The sequence below is a fragment of the Sprattus sprattus genome (genome assembly GCF_963457725.1).
Source record: "Sprattus sprattus genome assembly, chromosome: 1".
In the NCBI taxonomy this organism is placed as follows: Eukaryota; Metazoa; Chordata; class Actinopteri; order Clupeiformes; family Clupeidae; genus Sprattus; species Sprattus sprattus.
In genome coordinates this window covers 12,213,341-12,226,588 of record NC_137920.1, presented here as the reverse complement: position 1 = coordinate 12,226,588, position 13,248 = coordinate 12,213,341, and the positions used below count along the sequence as shown (strand labels likewise).

The window sequence follows — 13,248 nt, the reverse complement described above, 5'->3', positions numbered from 1 at the left end:
TTTGTGGTTGTTGGCATCTGGGGTTGTGACGGCCCTTCCCCCATCCTCAGGCCCTTGGCGACAGAAAACATTACACACAACACCTTCACACCAGTGCTGCACTTCTGATGCAGAAAAGCGTCATCTATGTTCAACTGGGCTTTGTGCTCTTCCGGCATCTTCTCTTCCTCCTCTGCCACTCTCTGGACAGTCTTAGTCAGAAGCACTGAGTGCCACGGTCACAAACAGCAGTTCAAAGATGATTAAACTTAGTATTTTTGAGGCTAAAGACCTAATAGATCTAAAGGTATCTATCTTAGCTTTTTGGACAACATTTCATCCATGTTGACTATGCACTTTTCCCTGGGGAGAGAGCAGTGGCCAAAACACGCATCTCATCGATGTAAAGTGCTAAGTGCTGATTAATAGATAAATAACATGAACGATATAGGCCAAGGCTAAGGAACAGATGTATATATAATACAACTGTATATTGTATACAACTGCTTTGGCAATGTAAGTGACCTTGTCATGTCAATAAAGCACCTTTTGAATTGAATTGAATATATAAATTACCGATAACAGCAAATTCAGTAGTGTTTCAGATGGGCAAAGTACAATCAGATAAAACAAGTTAATTGCATCCCAATCATAATGTCAGTGATAAAATACACATCAAGACCCAGAAGGCATCCACAGCAACCCATAAGCACAGCAAGCCAAGGCTAAGTATATCCCCTCCTATTATTCTGTACAGACACGGCACTTCGCACAGAATATGAGCTTGCTCTTCTTCCTGCTCACATGCACACGCATTGACATACAGTAAAGAAACCGGCCGGGGAACACAATTCTCTGGAAAACAACAAAACTGGGTACAACAGAATACCCAGTAATACTACGCTGGCCTCCTCACCGCAACCGCCAGACGTGGGGTATATCGGAGGTACACAGATGAGAAATCGCAACACGCAACAGTCAGCTATCTAAGCCAACACACTTATTTAACACGATGGGTAAGCAGCACTTACCCACGTCCTGGCACGACAGCCCTCGACTTGGAGCTCAGCAGTATCTCCTGTCCCTGACCTCCCTTTACCGAATGCTTAATGCAACACAGGTGTGTCGTGACGTCTAAACCAGTGGCGGGCTGGACCCCGACCCCCAAATTGTCTTTCACTCTAACCACATGCTTACATCCATCTTGGTGTTGCAAGTAGAGCGAGGGGCCCAGGGCTGGTGGTGAAGCCAGACCGACCCCTACTGATGGAGCTGTGCTGGGGGTTGATCCTTGAGAGTCCTAGGTTCCATCTCCGCCCTTATAGGTGCTGCTGAACATGCAGGACAACCCCACACCCAATGATACATGCATCGGCTACGGTCCTGGTTGGCATCTGGGGTTGTGACGGCCCTTCCCCCATCCTCAGGCCCTTGGCGACAGAAAACATTACATTTACATGGACTCAACATGTTACGATGCAAGACTCTCTCCTCCCCATTAGCCCCCTCTGACTTAATAGCATACACAGGTATATCAGTATTAGGTTGTGACACAATGACATACTGTGCAGTGCTCCCATTTGTCCTCCAGTGCCCTGGAACTTTTATTTAAAACCATTAGCCTCTGCCCTGATAACAAAGGCTCCCCCTCTGACCTTGCGGTCAAACCCTCGTTTCCGAGAGGCCTGAGCTTTGGCAGCCTGTGCTTGGGCTTGCTTATATGCAGTTGCCAATCGCTTACGATGGTGGTGAACCCAGCTGCCTTCAATTCCAGTAAACCCATCCCCACTCCCCAACTTCACATCAAAGGGCCATTTACTATGGCGGCCTAACATCAAAAAAGTAAGGGCTGTATCCAGTAGATTGGTGAGGTGTGTTGTTGTATACTTGCACCAGCTCTGCCACGTGCCAAGTCCTCTTTCTGGACGTCTCCTGACGTGCCCAGCATGCTTAAGAGAGTTCGGTTAAATCGTTATATATGTGTGTGCTCCACTGGTGTATTTGTAGCCTATACATACATACAGAGTGTGTAGCAGTGTTTTAATTTAATCTGTGACGAGTTACAAGTCATGTAATTTATGAGAACTAGATATAGACCTTAAAACTCACTTGAAATGTAATCCTCTTCAACAATGTATTGACTGTATACTGAAGTATCTGTTTGTGCATTTAGAGGTGAGTGTGTCCTTGGTGTCTTTCCATAGGCTGCATGGGGCCTTCAGGACAGGAGGTCAAATCACTGTCGCCCATTTATTTATTAATTTGATCCTTAAATACAAAACACATCCCACCCTTACTGTAACCATCACTCATTCCCTGCAATTCTTGCACTCTCCACTTCTTTGCACTATTGTTGTGTAACAATTCATAGCTCCTGTATATAGCAATGCCTGCTTGTATACTTATTTAGACATCTTAGAGCGCTGCACTGTTTGCGTTGTGTTGTATATTCTATGTAATCACACGGAGAGCCACTTTACCAAGTCAAATTCCTTGTTTGTGCAAACTTACTTGGCCAACAAAACCTGATTCTGATTTGAGAAGGGCACGTCAACGTGTTCCTGTTTGCAGCATCTGTGATAAAGTGTTGCCTGCCTGAAGCAGGATGTGATATTCTAGTGGTATACATGGGTACAGACGACCCATTATATAAAATAAAAACAATTGAAAATTAAAAAAAAAATAACCCTGCAGTTAGTTCTGTATATCAACGTCACGGATCCAGCAAATTATCCTATGCCAGACTGTTGCATTCAGATACTCAGCTATTCGATACAAGTTAACAATAATTGTTTTGGAAACACCTATTTAAAAGATAGAATTGCTCTTTGAAGAAAAATTGGGTGGCTCTTAAAAGAGCCTTTGTGGTTTGCAAATAGATGTTAAAGATTTACTTGGAGCTGGTGTATTTGGTGACTGCCTTTGTTCCCTCGGATACGGCGTGCTTGGCCAGCTCACCGGGCAGAAGCAGACGCACTGCAGTCTGAATCTCCCTGGAGGTGATGGTGGACCGCTTGTTGTAGTGAGCCAGGCGGCAAGACTCACCAGCGATGCGCTCAAAGATGTCGTTCACGAAAGAGTTCATGATGCCCATCGCCTTAGAGGAGATTCCAGTATCAGGGTGGACCTGCTTCAAAACCTTGTACACGTAGATGGCATAGCTCTCCTTCCTGGTCTTTCTGCGCTTCTTGCCACCTTTTGCAGCCGTCTTAGTCACGGCTTTCTTGGATCCCTTCTTCGGAGCTGCCTTCGCTGGTTCAGGCATGATTGCGGAATGGTTGTTGAGACCACAAACAAAAGACCTCAGCTTTATATAAAAAGGCGTATGTAAATTAGAAACTCTGTTTCTCCTCTTACAGTGAAAAGAATAAACGGGGTTGGTTGTTGTTTAGCCAATGGTGCCTCGGCTTGATCCCCGCCACTCTTCGACAACCCACATAGACATTTAATTTCATCTCAACGGCAACTTGCCATTCCTTTGTTACCATTTCCCGCATCTTTTACATTGACTACGAGACAGTGTTAAATTCATTAAAATATACTCTCATGATAGTACACAGAACCTTGAAAGCCCCAGTCGAAAATATTTCATATGATTTTGTTTATTCGGTGCATCACGAAAGTCTATTCAACACTTATATTAATTCTGGTTTCTTGGGTATACAAAGAAAGCGATGCCATGAAAGTCCAAAGACATTATGAGAACAATGACTCAATCTTTCTGTTGCGATGTACCATTACTGTAGTAGGTGTAAGTGCATGTTAATTCAGGACAATAAAAACCCACACGATGCCTTTCAAATTCCTATATTCCCAACACTGCATGGATTTATGCAGCTACGAATCTACGTGTACCGTTTTCAGATTTTGAAGCTTGAAAGAAACGCTTATAGAATGCGACGATGTTAGGCATATTTTCCACGCCAGAACTTCGAGATTCTCAATTTAACTATTTTCTCTATTTTCAAATAGTGGATTCGTCTTAACATGATAATATTGTCGTAATTTATATTCGTGAAACATGGTTTGTCATCAAGCAGACGTAGACCAGACTTGTGGTTGTTGCAACCGTTATATGTGAAGTCTAGTCCTTCAGTATGATCACTTCAGTTCCCTGGGCAAGTATGTGTTTCACTGACTACAAAACAGACTGCGTCTGGCAATATCTAGAGTGTAAAAACACGGTTTAAATATGTGTGTTAGGTTGAAGACACTCCTGTTGTTATCCCCGGGTATTTATTTTTAGTTTTGTGCTTTGTTTTATTAACTTTATACGCATTATAACAGCCCCATGTCCACAATAGCGACTTGATTTCCTCGCTGCTACACTCGGTTTTCTGTTCGGTATGACTCTAAAATAAGATGAAACTCAGCTTTCTTTATGTCGTATGTAAGAACTGAACCTCTTATTTAACTTCAAAAACTTTGTTTCAGGTTTTCAAATGGTTTCAAGGCTGATATTCTTCCAAAATGTAAGGGCAGAAAACACAACTTGGTGCTCATCGGGGAAGTGTGAGCAGAGAGCCATTGACGTTGAGTCTGAACGGTTCTCATGGTGGGTTTAAATTCAGCCCGCTTCTATGGCATGGCATTCAGTCAGACATTTTCAGTTGCTGTTACTGCGTCTCACTTGAACTCTCGAACAATGGCAGAAGTCGCTCCCGCTCCAGCCGCCGCCCCGGCGAAATCCCCCAAGAAGAAGTCCGCCCCACGTCCCAAGAAGGCAGGACCCAGCGTCGGCGATCTCGTCGTGAAAGCTGTGTCGGCATCCAAGGAAAAGAAAGGTGTCTCTCTGTCCGCGCTGAAGAAGTCGCTAGCTGCTGGTGGCTACGACGTCGAGAAGAACAACACTCGCGTCAAGTTGGCCGTCAAGAGTCTCGTTTCGAAGGGTACTCTGCTTCAGACTAAGGGCACCGGAGCGTCCGGCTCCTTCAAGCTGAACAAGGCAGAAGCCAAGAAGCCCGTAAAGAAGGCTGCTCCCAAGGCGAAGAAGCCAGCTGCCAAGAAACCCGCCGCAGCAAAGAAGGCAACCAAAAGCCCCAAGAAGGCAGTCGCTAAGAAGCCCGCTCTTGCTAAGAAGTCCCCGAAGAAGGCCAAGAAACCCGCCGCAGCAAAGAAGGCCACCAAGAGCCCCAAGAAGGCAAAGAAGCCCGCGGCAGCCAAGAAGGTAGCGAAGAGCCCTAAGAAGGTAAAGGCAGCGAAGCCCAAGGTAGCTAAGCCTAAAACCGTCAAGCCCAAAAAGGCAGCACCCAAGAAGAAGTAAGCTGAAGAGTGATCCACCTTCTGGAAATCAAAAAAAGGCTCTTTTAAGAGCCACCCACTCATTCCGTTGAAAAATCTATTCCAAAGTGATTAATTGGACGTTGAATTGGTAAATCATTAAGGTGTATTAGTGGTGTTAGCTGGCCAGCCAACTATTTGATTGTCCCATACCCCAACTCAAGTTCTTTCAGTCACAATAAAACAATTCTATACACAGATTTAATGTTAATAACAATAACCGGTTAGTGCAACTGTTGGGTACATATGCAGTGCCAATCCCCAAGAAAAGGTGGGAGCTACATCTTTAGGATTAAGTCTCGGGTGTTAGTTGGCCAGCTAGGATTATTACTTTATTCTCACAAAAACAAATGAAGAATCTTTATAATCGGGTAAACAGGAACATCAATTCATATATATATTTTTTTTTTACATCGAGGCCGTGCTACACCTTTATTTAGCGGAAGTCCACTTTAATATTGAGGTTATTTTCATTTAATCATTCCGATTTTCTTATAAAATACTAATAACAAAAAGGCGGTAAAAGCAGTTTAAGTGCTGGAGGAGTTACAAAAAAAGTGGGCAAGGCCTTTGGTCTAAATCTCTGATATGATTGGCTCTCGGCATTCTCCTTTCAGTGAATGAAGCCTTCGACTATTTCCTATAAATTCTGTCTCAGTCGCGCTAAGTTATTATTCACTAAATTCTGTAATCGCTTAAAGATAATCAGTAAACATGAGTGGACGAGGTAAAACCGGAGGAAAGGCCAGGGCTAAGGCCAAGACTCGCTCTTCCAGGGCTGGACTCCAGTTCCCCGTGGGCCGTGTTCACAGGCTGCTCCGCAAGGGCAACTATGCCCACCGTGTTGGAGCCGGAGCTCCGGTCTACATGGCTGCCGTGCTCGAATATCTGACCGCTGAGATCCTTGAGTTGGCTGGCAACGCTGCCCGTGACAACAAGAAGAGTCGTATCATTCCCCGCCATCTGCAGTTGGCTGTCCGCAACGACGAGGAGTTGAACAAGCTGCTCGGCGGTGTGACCATCGCTCAGGGTGGTGTGCTGCCCAACATCCAGGCTGTGCTTCTGCCCAAGAAGACCGAGAAATCCAAGTAATTCAAGTCCAGCGTGAAAAACAACGGCTCTTTTAAGAGCCACCCAAATGTATCTGTGAAAAGCAAAGTTTCTAAACAAATGATTGCATAGTTCTTTATAATGTTTAATGCTCAACTATAGCATACATACTAATGGGCAAAATAAGTGAACTAAATGAGCATTGAACAATTGACCTGTCGCTAAGCCCCGCCTTTCGAACGCAGACGGGCCAATGGCAGTTAAGTAACAGTTGCACTCGGACATCGTGAGTTTACAGCTCCATAGGATAGCATTAGAGGCCGTGATTTTTCGGTTGTTTTATGAGGTTTGTGGTAATGTATGTTCAACAAAAATGGCCAAACGATGTGCATGGGGTAGATACAACACTGATACGAGGTATCATGAGAGGATAGGCAATGGGGTATATTGTATCTCATTTCCTAAACGAAAACAAGACCGGTCCAAATATCTCTGGTGGATTAAGCTGTGGCAGACCACACAGTGAACGCTACGTTCATTAGCTTTCTGCCATACTCTTGTTAGGTTGGATTTTCCTTTGCTAAAGCAATCAACTAAGCCTACATGATAAAAGGCATACTCATTTTTCACAGTAGCTGCTTACTTTCACCACTGATGTTATGCTAGGCTGAGGCAAGTTATCTCTGGTTCAAACTAGCTAACGTTAACGATTCACTAGCTGCGCTAGCGTAGCTTTGTCAGTTATGGGACAGTTTGTTAAAAATCGGCCATTCTATTAAACAAACGATATGCACAAGTATACATAGGTTTAATAAAGGATTAACATGACAACGTGAACGAAACACACGCATGCCGGTAATTAACAAGGTTACAATAACAAGCTAGACAGTTAGGACCATATAGTTAGGACACTGTCCTGTCAGGGGCAGGTAGGTTAATGCTATTTACTAAACGTAGGTCTACATTCATATGCCTTCCAGATTAGTTAAATTAACTGAATGTGAATTCATTGTATCTTTCCCATGCGGTGCATGAACAATGCTGGTATTGGATGTATTTATCTGCAATCGCGATGACCATGAGTTGAATCTTCTCCCTCTTGCATTGAGCTCTGTAAATTCTCGCCTCAAATTTAAGCTTGTTATCCACCATATCGAGTTTTAAATTGTATACATATCCCTCCATTGCATAATTAAGTCCCTTTTGAAGGCTTCTAGGCAAAATCAGGTCCTTTTGTCTCCAAAAGTTGTCTATAGCCTCTTGGGATATAGTTTTGTCGCTGATAGCTGCCATTGTAAACTCTAGTCAGCTATGATAACGTGTCCGAGTTAGCAACAGTCACAATGGGGGGCGGGGCTTAGCGATAGGTCAATTGGTTTGATGACCATAGCACCCAAAAACAAGTCTTACATATACCTTCTTGACCCCTTATTGCTACATCATGATGGTGTTGTGAATAAGTCATGGCCGATTTTGAATCACATCAGTTTTAAAACTGGTTAACTGCCAGCTGCAGAATCGACTGACTAGTCCATGAATCGAATCATAGTCATGTACCTGAATAAATGTCAGACGTGCACACACCGTAGATCCCTGTGGTCTTCAGGCAACAAACTTTCCAACGACCGGGGCAAACAGACATGGGGAAGCTGTTAGTTACTATGCTCCCAACCTGTGGAATACTGGCACGATGGCTGAAACGGTGGAAACCTTAAAAAGATCACTTTAAGACAGGCTACCTCATTAATCTCGCCTATCACTTATATTCTGTAATATGTATCTATTCTCAGTGGTCTGTGTGCGTGCTTTGTTTGATTACACTAGTTCTTTTTTGTTTTCTATCTGCAATCTGTATTTATTTATATATCTGTATGTAAGTCTTGCTTTACTAATTATACATTATGAGTGTACACTGGACATTGATATCGTGATCTTGGTCTTTGAGGGAGAGCATATTACAAATATGGACATCTTTAAATACCTAAATAAATACAGATTCAGGCAAGAGTTTTTAACGTAATTTCAAGTTCAATTTTTGTCGGTTAAGGCAAACTACCCGCTCTTATTGAAGGGGCTGGCTTTACGTTTTTGAAAATGAGGCGTCTTTAAGAAATGGTGTGGCCTGGCCAATTGCTTTTGAGCACGCTCATGACTCTCGCAGAATATCTAACGGCTGAAACATTTATTAAACATTAACTTAAATAAATACCTCTCGCCTATCACTCTGTAATATGTATCGGTATCTGTTGTACATGTGTGTGTGTGCTTAGTAATATGTTTACATGGCATGGTTTTTTTGAATCTCTGGAAAATCAGTATCTCATACACAAGTGTTTATAACCCCTCCCAGCACTGGGTCACCTCCTGGTATGAAATGCACCTTATGAAATAGCCCTTCATTTGATTACAAATCACCACGTCAGCAGTACATTTTTCGCACAAGAATTATAAGTGTCCCGATATGAAGCCTTCACAACCGTGTGTTAAATACACACTATATGGAATTATTTAGTAGACGCGTCTGTGCAAATCAACTCGGTTTACAAATCACATTCCTAGGCCATTGAGCTAGTGATCTTGCCTCTCTCACTCGACCGTTCAGCAAAAGAATAAAACAAATAGAGACATGTTAAAATAAATATACACTTCCAGGCAAGGGTTACTAACACTATTTCAAGTTAAAGTTTGGATGTTAAAAGAGAAGTAAGTTTCCCGCTCTCATTGAAGGGGCTGGCTTAAAACTGAAATGGTGCGGACAGGCCAATTGCTTTTGAGCACGCTCATGAGTACTACCCAATCAGTGGAGGCCAACCAAGTCTGGAAGGTATAAAGAGGCATGGCACGGCGTTAAGTTTATCCTTCTGAATCTATTCACAATGGCAAGAACTAAGCAGACCGCTCGTAAATCTACCGGAGGCAAGGCCCCCAGGAAGCAGCTCGCCACCAAGGCTGCCCGCAAAAGTGCCCCAGCCACCGGTGGCGTGAAGAAGCCCCATCGTTACAGGCCCGGTACCGTGGCTCTGAGAGAGATCCGTCGTTACCAGAAGTCCACCGAGCTGCTGATCCGCAAGTTGCCCTTCCAGCGTCTGGTCAGAGAAATCGCTCAGGACTTCAAGACCGACCTGCGCTTCCAGAGCTCTGCCGTCATGGCTCTTCAGGAGGCTAGCGAGGCTTACCTGGTCGGTCTGTTCGAAGACACCAACCTGTGCGCCATCCACGCCAAGAGGGTCACCATCATGCCCAAAGACATCCAGCTGGCTCGTCGCATCCGTGGGGAACGTGCTTAATTTCATCCTTCCTTCAAGAACATCAAAAGGCTCTTTTAAGAGCCACCAAAATGTCGATGGAGGCTATTCCTTTCCCTTAAATTGTAAAGATCGTACAATATTTTCTAAACTAGAACATTTCAATACCATTTCAACGAAAAGTCTGCCATTTCAATTCATCGGTGGGGAATGTATTAAGTTAACATGTTAATTTGACACAAGTCATTTGTGTTGAACAATTCCTCAACGTTGACGTAAGAGAAGAGGTTATGTACTTCTATTATAGATTGCTGACAACCTTTAACGACGTTCACTCACAGGAATGCTTGTGTTCTGCATCCTCATTCTAAGCAATACACAGCTCATATAAATGGGGGGCGTCTTGCTTTTCTTGTTACACCAACAAGTAGATTAAAACGTTAAATCATTGGAAATAATGACAACTGCCAAGCACAAGCACCCCCCTCCCCCTCACACCAGTGTAAGACGGGCAGGCATCCAACACGATAAAGGCCAACTTTAAGGAAAAGGATACACAATGTAAATTTACATATAAGCAGTAAAGATGCATATTTGGCCAGATAAACACCAGTAACATATCAGTACATCTGCATACAATGGTCAACCCACATCCGGCCGTGGCATAGTATCTATATAGTTAATAAAAGCAGACCAACATTTATCAAAGAGATGTGGCTTCCTTTTAAGGTTGAACATATTTTTTTCCGTCACCATAAGGACATTTCTTTCAACCATGGAGAATGAGGGGTCTACACTTTTCCGGAGCAAAACAAAACATTTATTGCCAGATATTATGGCCAGTTTGGTAAAGCGCACTTTGGATCTTTTGTCAAGTTGAATGTCTGATATCCACCAATCCACCATCCAATCTTTACCACTGACTGAAAAATAATTTTGCTTTGGTGTAGGTGTCCACTGATTGGTCTGTCCTCAGTGACGCAGTGCTAACAGGGCGGGTGATGTACATGGCGCAGTGGGTCTTCACAAAGGTCCGCTTTTGAACTATATATTATCACTCTTGCTACATACAAGACACCAATCTCTGTAAACGCAAGAGCAGACATGTCAGGAAGAGGCAAAGGAGGTAAAGGACTCGGAAAAGGAGGCGCCAAGCGTCATCGCAAGGTTCTCCGTGATAACATCCAGGGAATCACCAAGCCCGCAATCCGTCGACTGGCTCGCCGTGGTGGCGTGAAGCGTATCTCCGGCCTCATCTACGAGGAGACTCGTGGTGTGCTGAAGGTTTTCCTGGAGAACGTGATCCGTGATGCTGTCACCTACACCGAACACGCCAAGAGAAAGACCGTGACCGCCATGGATGTGGTCTATGCTCTGAAGCGTCAGGGCCGCACTCTGTACGGCTTCGGCGGATAGATTTTGATCACACATCCAAACTGAACACAAAGGCTCTTTTAAGAGCCACCCACATACTATACAAAAGCTGTATCCAATCGATTATAACACGAAACTTGCAATTCTACGCGCATATTATGTCAATTATTTCAGAATATTTGCCTGGTCTAACAGCATTCAAGATCATAGAAAACAGGCATGATTGTAGACCTACATGTTCTCCCTCTTTTAAAAATAATAAAGGCTCTCGCCTACCTAGTATGTTTACGCTGCGACGCCATGAGGTGTCTAGAGAACGACACTATTGTTGCTAACGTAAAATCAAGTTTTGCTTTGTACTTAAACGTCTACCCAAACCCCATATTAGAAAGTTCTTGCAAACAACATCATCGCTGAAAACATCACAAGCTTGGTTATGTAACACTCGGTTTATAGATAATATTAATCCCGAGGGATATTTTAGCTCATACCACAACTCACAATTGCATTGGCCTAAAAATGCTAGAATCTCCAAGTTTGATTGATTAAGCGATTGATAAGCAATTTATTAAGCGATCTAAGGAAAATGTATATATTTATAATTTGTGCATGTATGTTTTTCGCAGGATTGTCTCCGAAAAGTGCGGGAAATTAGATAAAAGTGGGCATCGGGTTTTACTGCGGATCTGTGGGTGGGGCTGGACTTGTCTCTCTGACCTCCCCCTTCGCTATAAAGTAACCAACCGTGTCTGAGCGTTTGGTGTTGGAGGGAAATGACGTTCGTTGATGTCTGAAGTGACGCAGCCAGCTATTTCCATAGACAATTGTATATATTATCTGCAATCTCGCTTCGAAAGTTACATTCTGTTTGAGAAAGACAGTAGTACAACATGCCTGAAGTTGCGAAGCCAGCACCCAAAAAGGGATCCAAGAAAGCCGTGACCAAGACGGCTGCTAAAGGAGGCAAGAAGCGCCGAAAGACCAGGAAGGAGAGCTATGCCATCTACGTGTACAAGGTGCTGAAGCAGGTCCACCCTGATACTGGAATCTCCTCTAAGGCGATGGGTATCATGAACTCTTTCGTGAACGACATCTTCGAGCGCATCGCTGGGGAGTCTTCCCGTTTGGCTCACTACAACAAGCGGTCCACCATCACCTCCAGGGAGATCCAGACCGCAGTGCGCCTGCTTCTGCCCGGCGAGCTGGCCAAGCACGCCGTGTCCGAGGGAACAAAGGCTGTCACCAAATACACCAGCTCCAAGTAAAGCTAATATCTATTACCCAAAGGCTCTTTTAAGAGCCACCCACAGTGTTTTTAAAAAGCCATTCTAACGACCTCAATATTCGTTTAACCATTAAGACTGTAGCCCATTTCCGAGCTGTAGGACAAAGTAATGCACTAATATAATCAATCCTAAAAACGTGCCTTGCGACAAAGCTGAAACACCACACCATGATTCTTGGTGAGAGTAAGCCCTTTGTATCTATGGATAAGTGGTCGATAGTTCGTGTATTTACAAAAAAAAAATTAAAACAATTATATCTTTTAAATTGTTTCTTTTTAAGCTAATTTGGCAGATTACGGGCCACATCTGGCCCCTGGTCCAAGCCAGCGCTCAACCAGATCAGCTGTACACTGAGTGACAGAAGCCCAAAGACACAAAAATACTTTTTAGTTTGTGGGCCGGTTTTGGATCCCCGCCAGAAGCTTAGCACGGGTGTGGCTCAGATGCCCAGATGGAAGATCTCTTCATGGTCCCAAGTCTACTCCCCAGAAGATACGATACGGTACATTTTTAACCAAACCTGAGAAATAAAACTACACGCTACATGTCTATGGCCTTGGGGTAGCATCGCTTAATAGTAAAGAGGAAAATGACAGGATGGTTCCTAAAATGTCACCGTGATTGTGTATCGCCACTTTGTATGTGTGAGGCATGTGTGGCGGGGGCTGTTAGCCTGGTGACACCAGCCTACGTATTTCCGCCTGAATTGATTTCAAGCTCATGCTCATGAAATGGAGTCACAGGCTGGTAATGGCCAGGCTAGGGGGCTGTCCTCCTGCACAGGGTTTAGGGCTACCTGAGGTCCACAACTCCAGGCAGCAAATCATCCCCAATCATGGGGCAGTCAACTGAATTAAGGAGACACAGAGATCCACAATTCCACACGCGTATGGTTTGATTTAATCGAGACATGGAGGGGAAAAACATTCACAGGAGCACTGTCACCAGTGGAATGGCTTTGATGTGCAGGCCTTCAAGGGGTTATCCAGCAATGGCCTACTGGTGGTTTAAACAACCAAAAGAAAGAAACACCA

The 13,248-nt window shown here is 44.0% G+C and overlaps 6 protein-coding genes across 6 annotated transcripts; 5 read left to right on the top strand and 1 right to left on the bottom strand.

Moving 5' to 3' along the window:
- Nucleotides 1-2,869: 2,869 nt before the first annotated feature.
- Nucleotides 2,870-3,244, bottom strand: LOC308365212 (histone H2B 1/2-like; the record flags this gene model as incomplete). The annotated part of the gene is made up of 1 exon (XM_080838580.1): nucleotides 2,870-3,244. One exon carries the CDS (start codon nucleotides 3,242-3,244, stop codon nucleotides 2,870-2,872), a length of 375 nt encoding a protein of 124 aa, XP_080694706.1.
- Nucleotides 3,245-4,624: 1,380 nt separating this feature from the next.
- On the top strand, nucleotides 4,625-5,242 carry LOC308364957 (histone H1-like; the record flags this gene model as incomplete). Its single annotated transcript, XM_080838247.1, has 1 exon — nucleotides 4,625-5,242. The coding sequence occupies one exon, from the start codon at nucleotides 4,625-4,627 to the stop codon at nucleotides 5,240-5,242; it is 618 nt and encodes a 205-aa protein (XP_080694373.1).
- Nucleotides 5,243-5,973: 731 nt separating this feature from the next.
- LOC308365091 (histone H2A-like) lies at nucleotides 5,974-6,351 on the top strand (the record flags this gene model as incomplete). Its single annotated transcript, XM_080838422.1, has 1 exon — nucleotides 5,974-6,351. One exon carries the CDS (start codon nucleotides 5,974-5,976, stop codon nucleotides 6,349-6,351), a length of 378 nt encoding a protein of 125 aa, XP_080694548.1.
- A 2,834-nt stretch (nucleotides 6,352-9,185) lies between these two features.
- Nucleotides 9,186-9,596, top strand: LOC308365015 (histone H3.2; the record flags this gene model as incomplete). Its single annotated transcript, XM_080838329.1, has 1 exon — nucleotides 9,186-9,596. One exon carries the CDS (start codon nucleotides 9,186-9,188, stop codon nucleotides 9,594-9,596), a length of 411 nt encoding a protein of 136 aa, XP_080694455.1.
- A 1,062-nt stretch (nucleotides 9,597-10,658) lies between these two features.
- LOC308365249 (histone H4) lies at nucleotides 10,659-10,970 on the top strand (the record flags this gene model as incomplete). The annotated part of the gene is made up of 1 exon (XM_080838626.1): nucleotides 10,659-10,970. One exon carries the CDS (start codon nucleotides 10,659-10,661, stop codon nucleotides 10,968-10,970), a length of 312 nt encoding a protein of 103 aa, XP_080694752.1.
- An 848-nt stretch (nucleotides 10,971-11,818) lies between these two features.
- On the top strand, nucleotides 11,819-12,193 carry LOC308365150 (histone H2B 1/2-like; the record flags this gene model as incomplete). Its single annotated transcript, XM_080838494.1, has 1 exon — nucleotides 11,819-12,193. One exon carries the CDS (start codon nucleotides 11,819-11,821, stop codon nucleotides 12,191-12,193), a length of 375 nt encoding a protein of 124 aa, XP_080694620.1.
- Nucleotides 12,194-13,248: the final 1,055 nt, after the last annotated feature.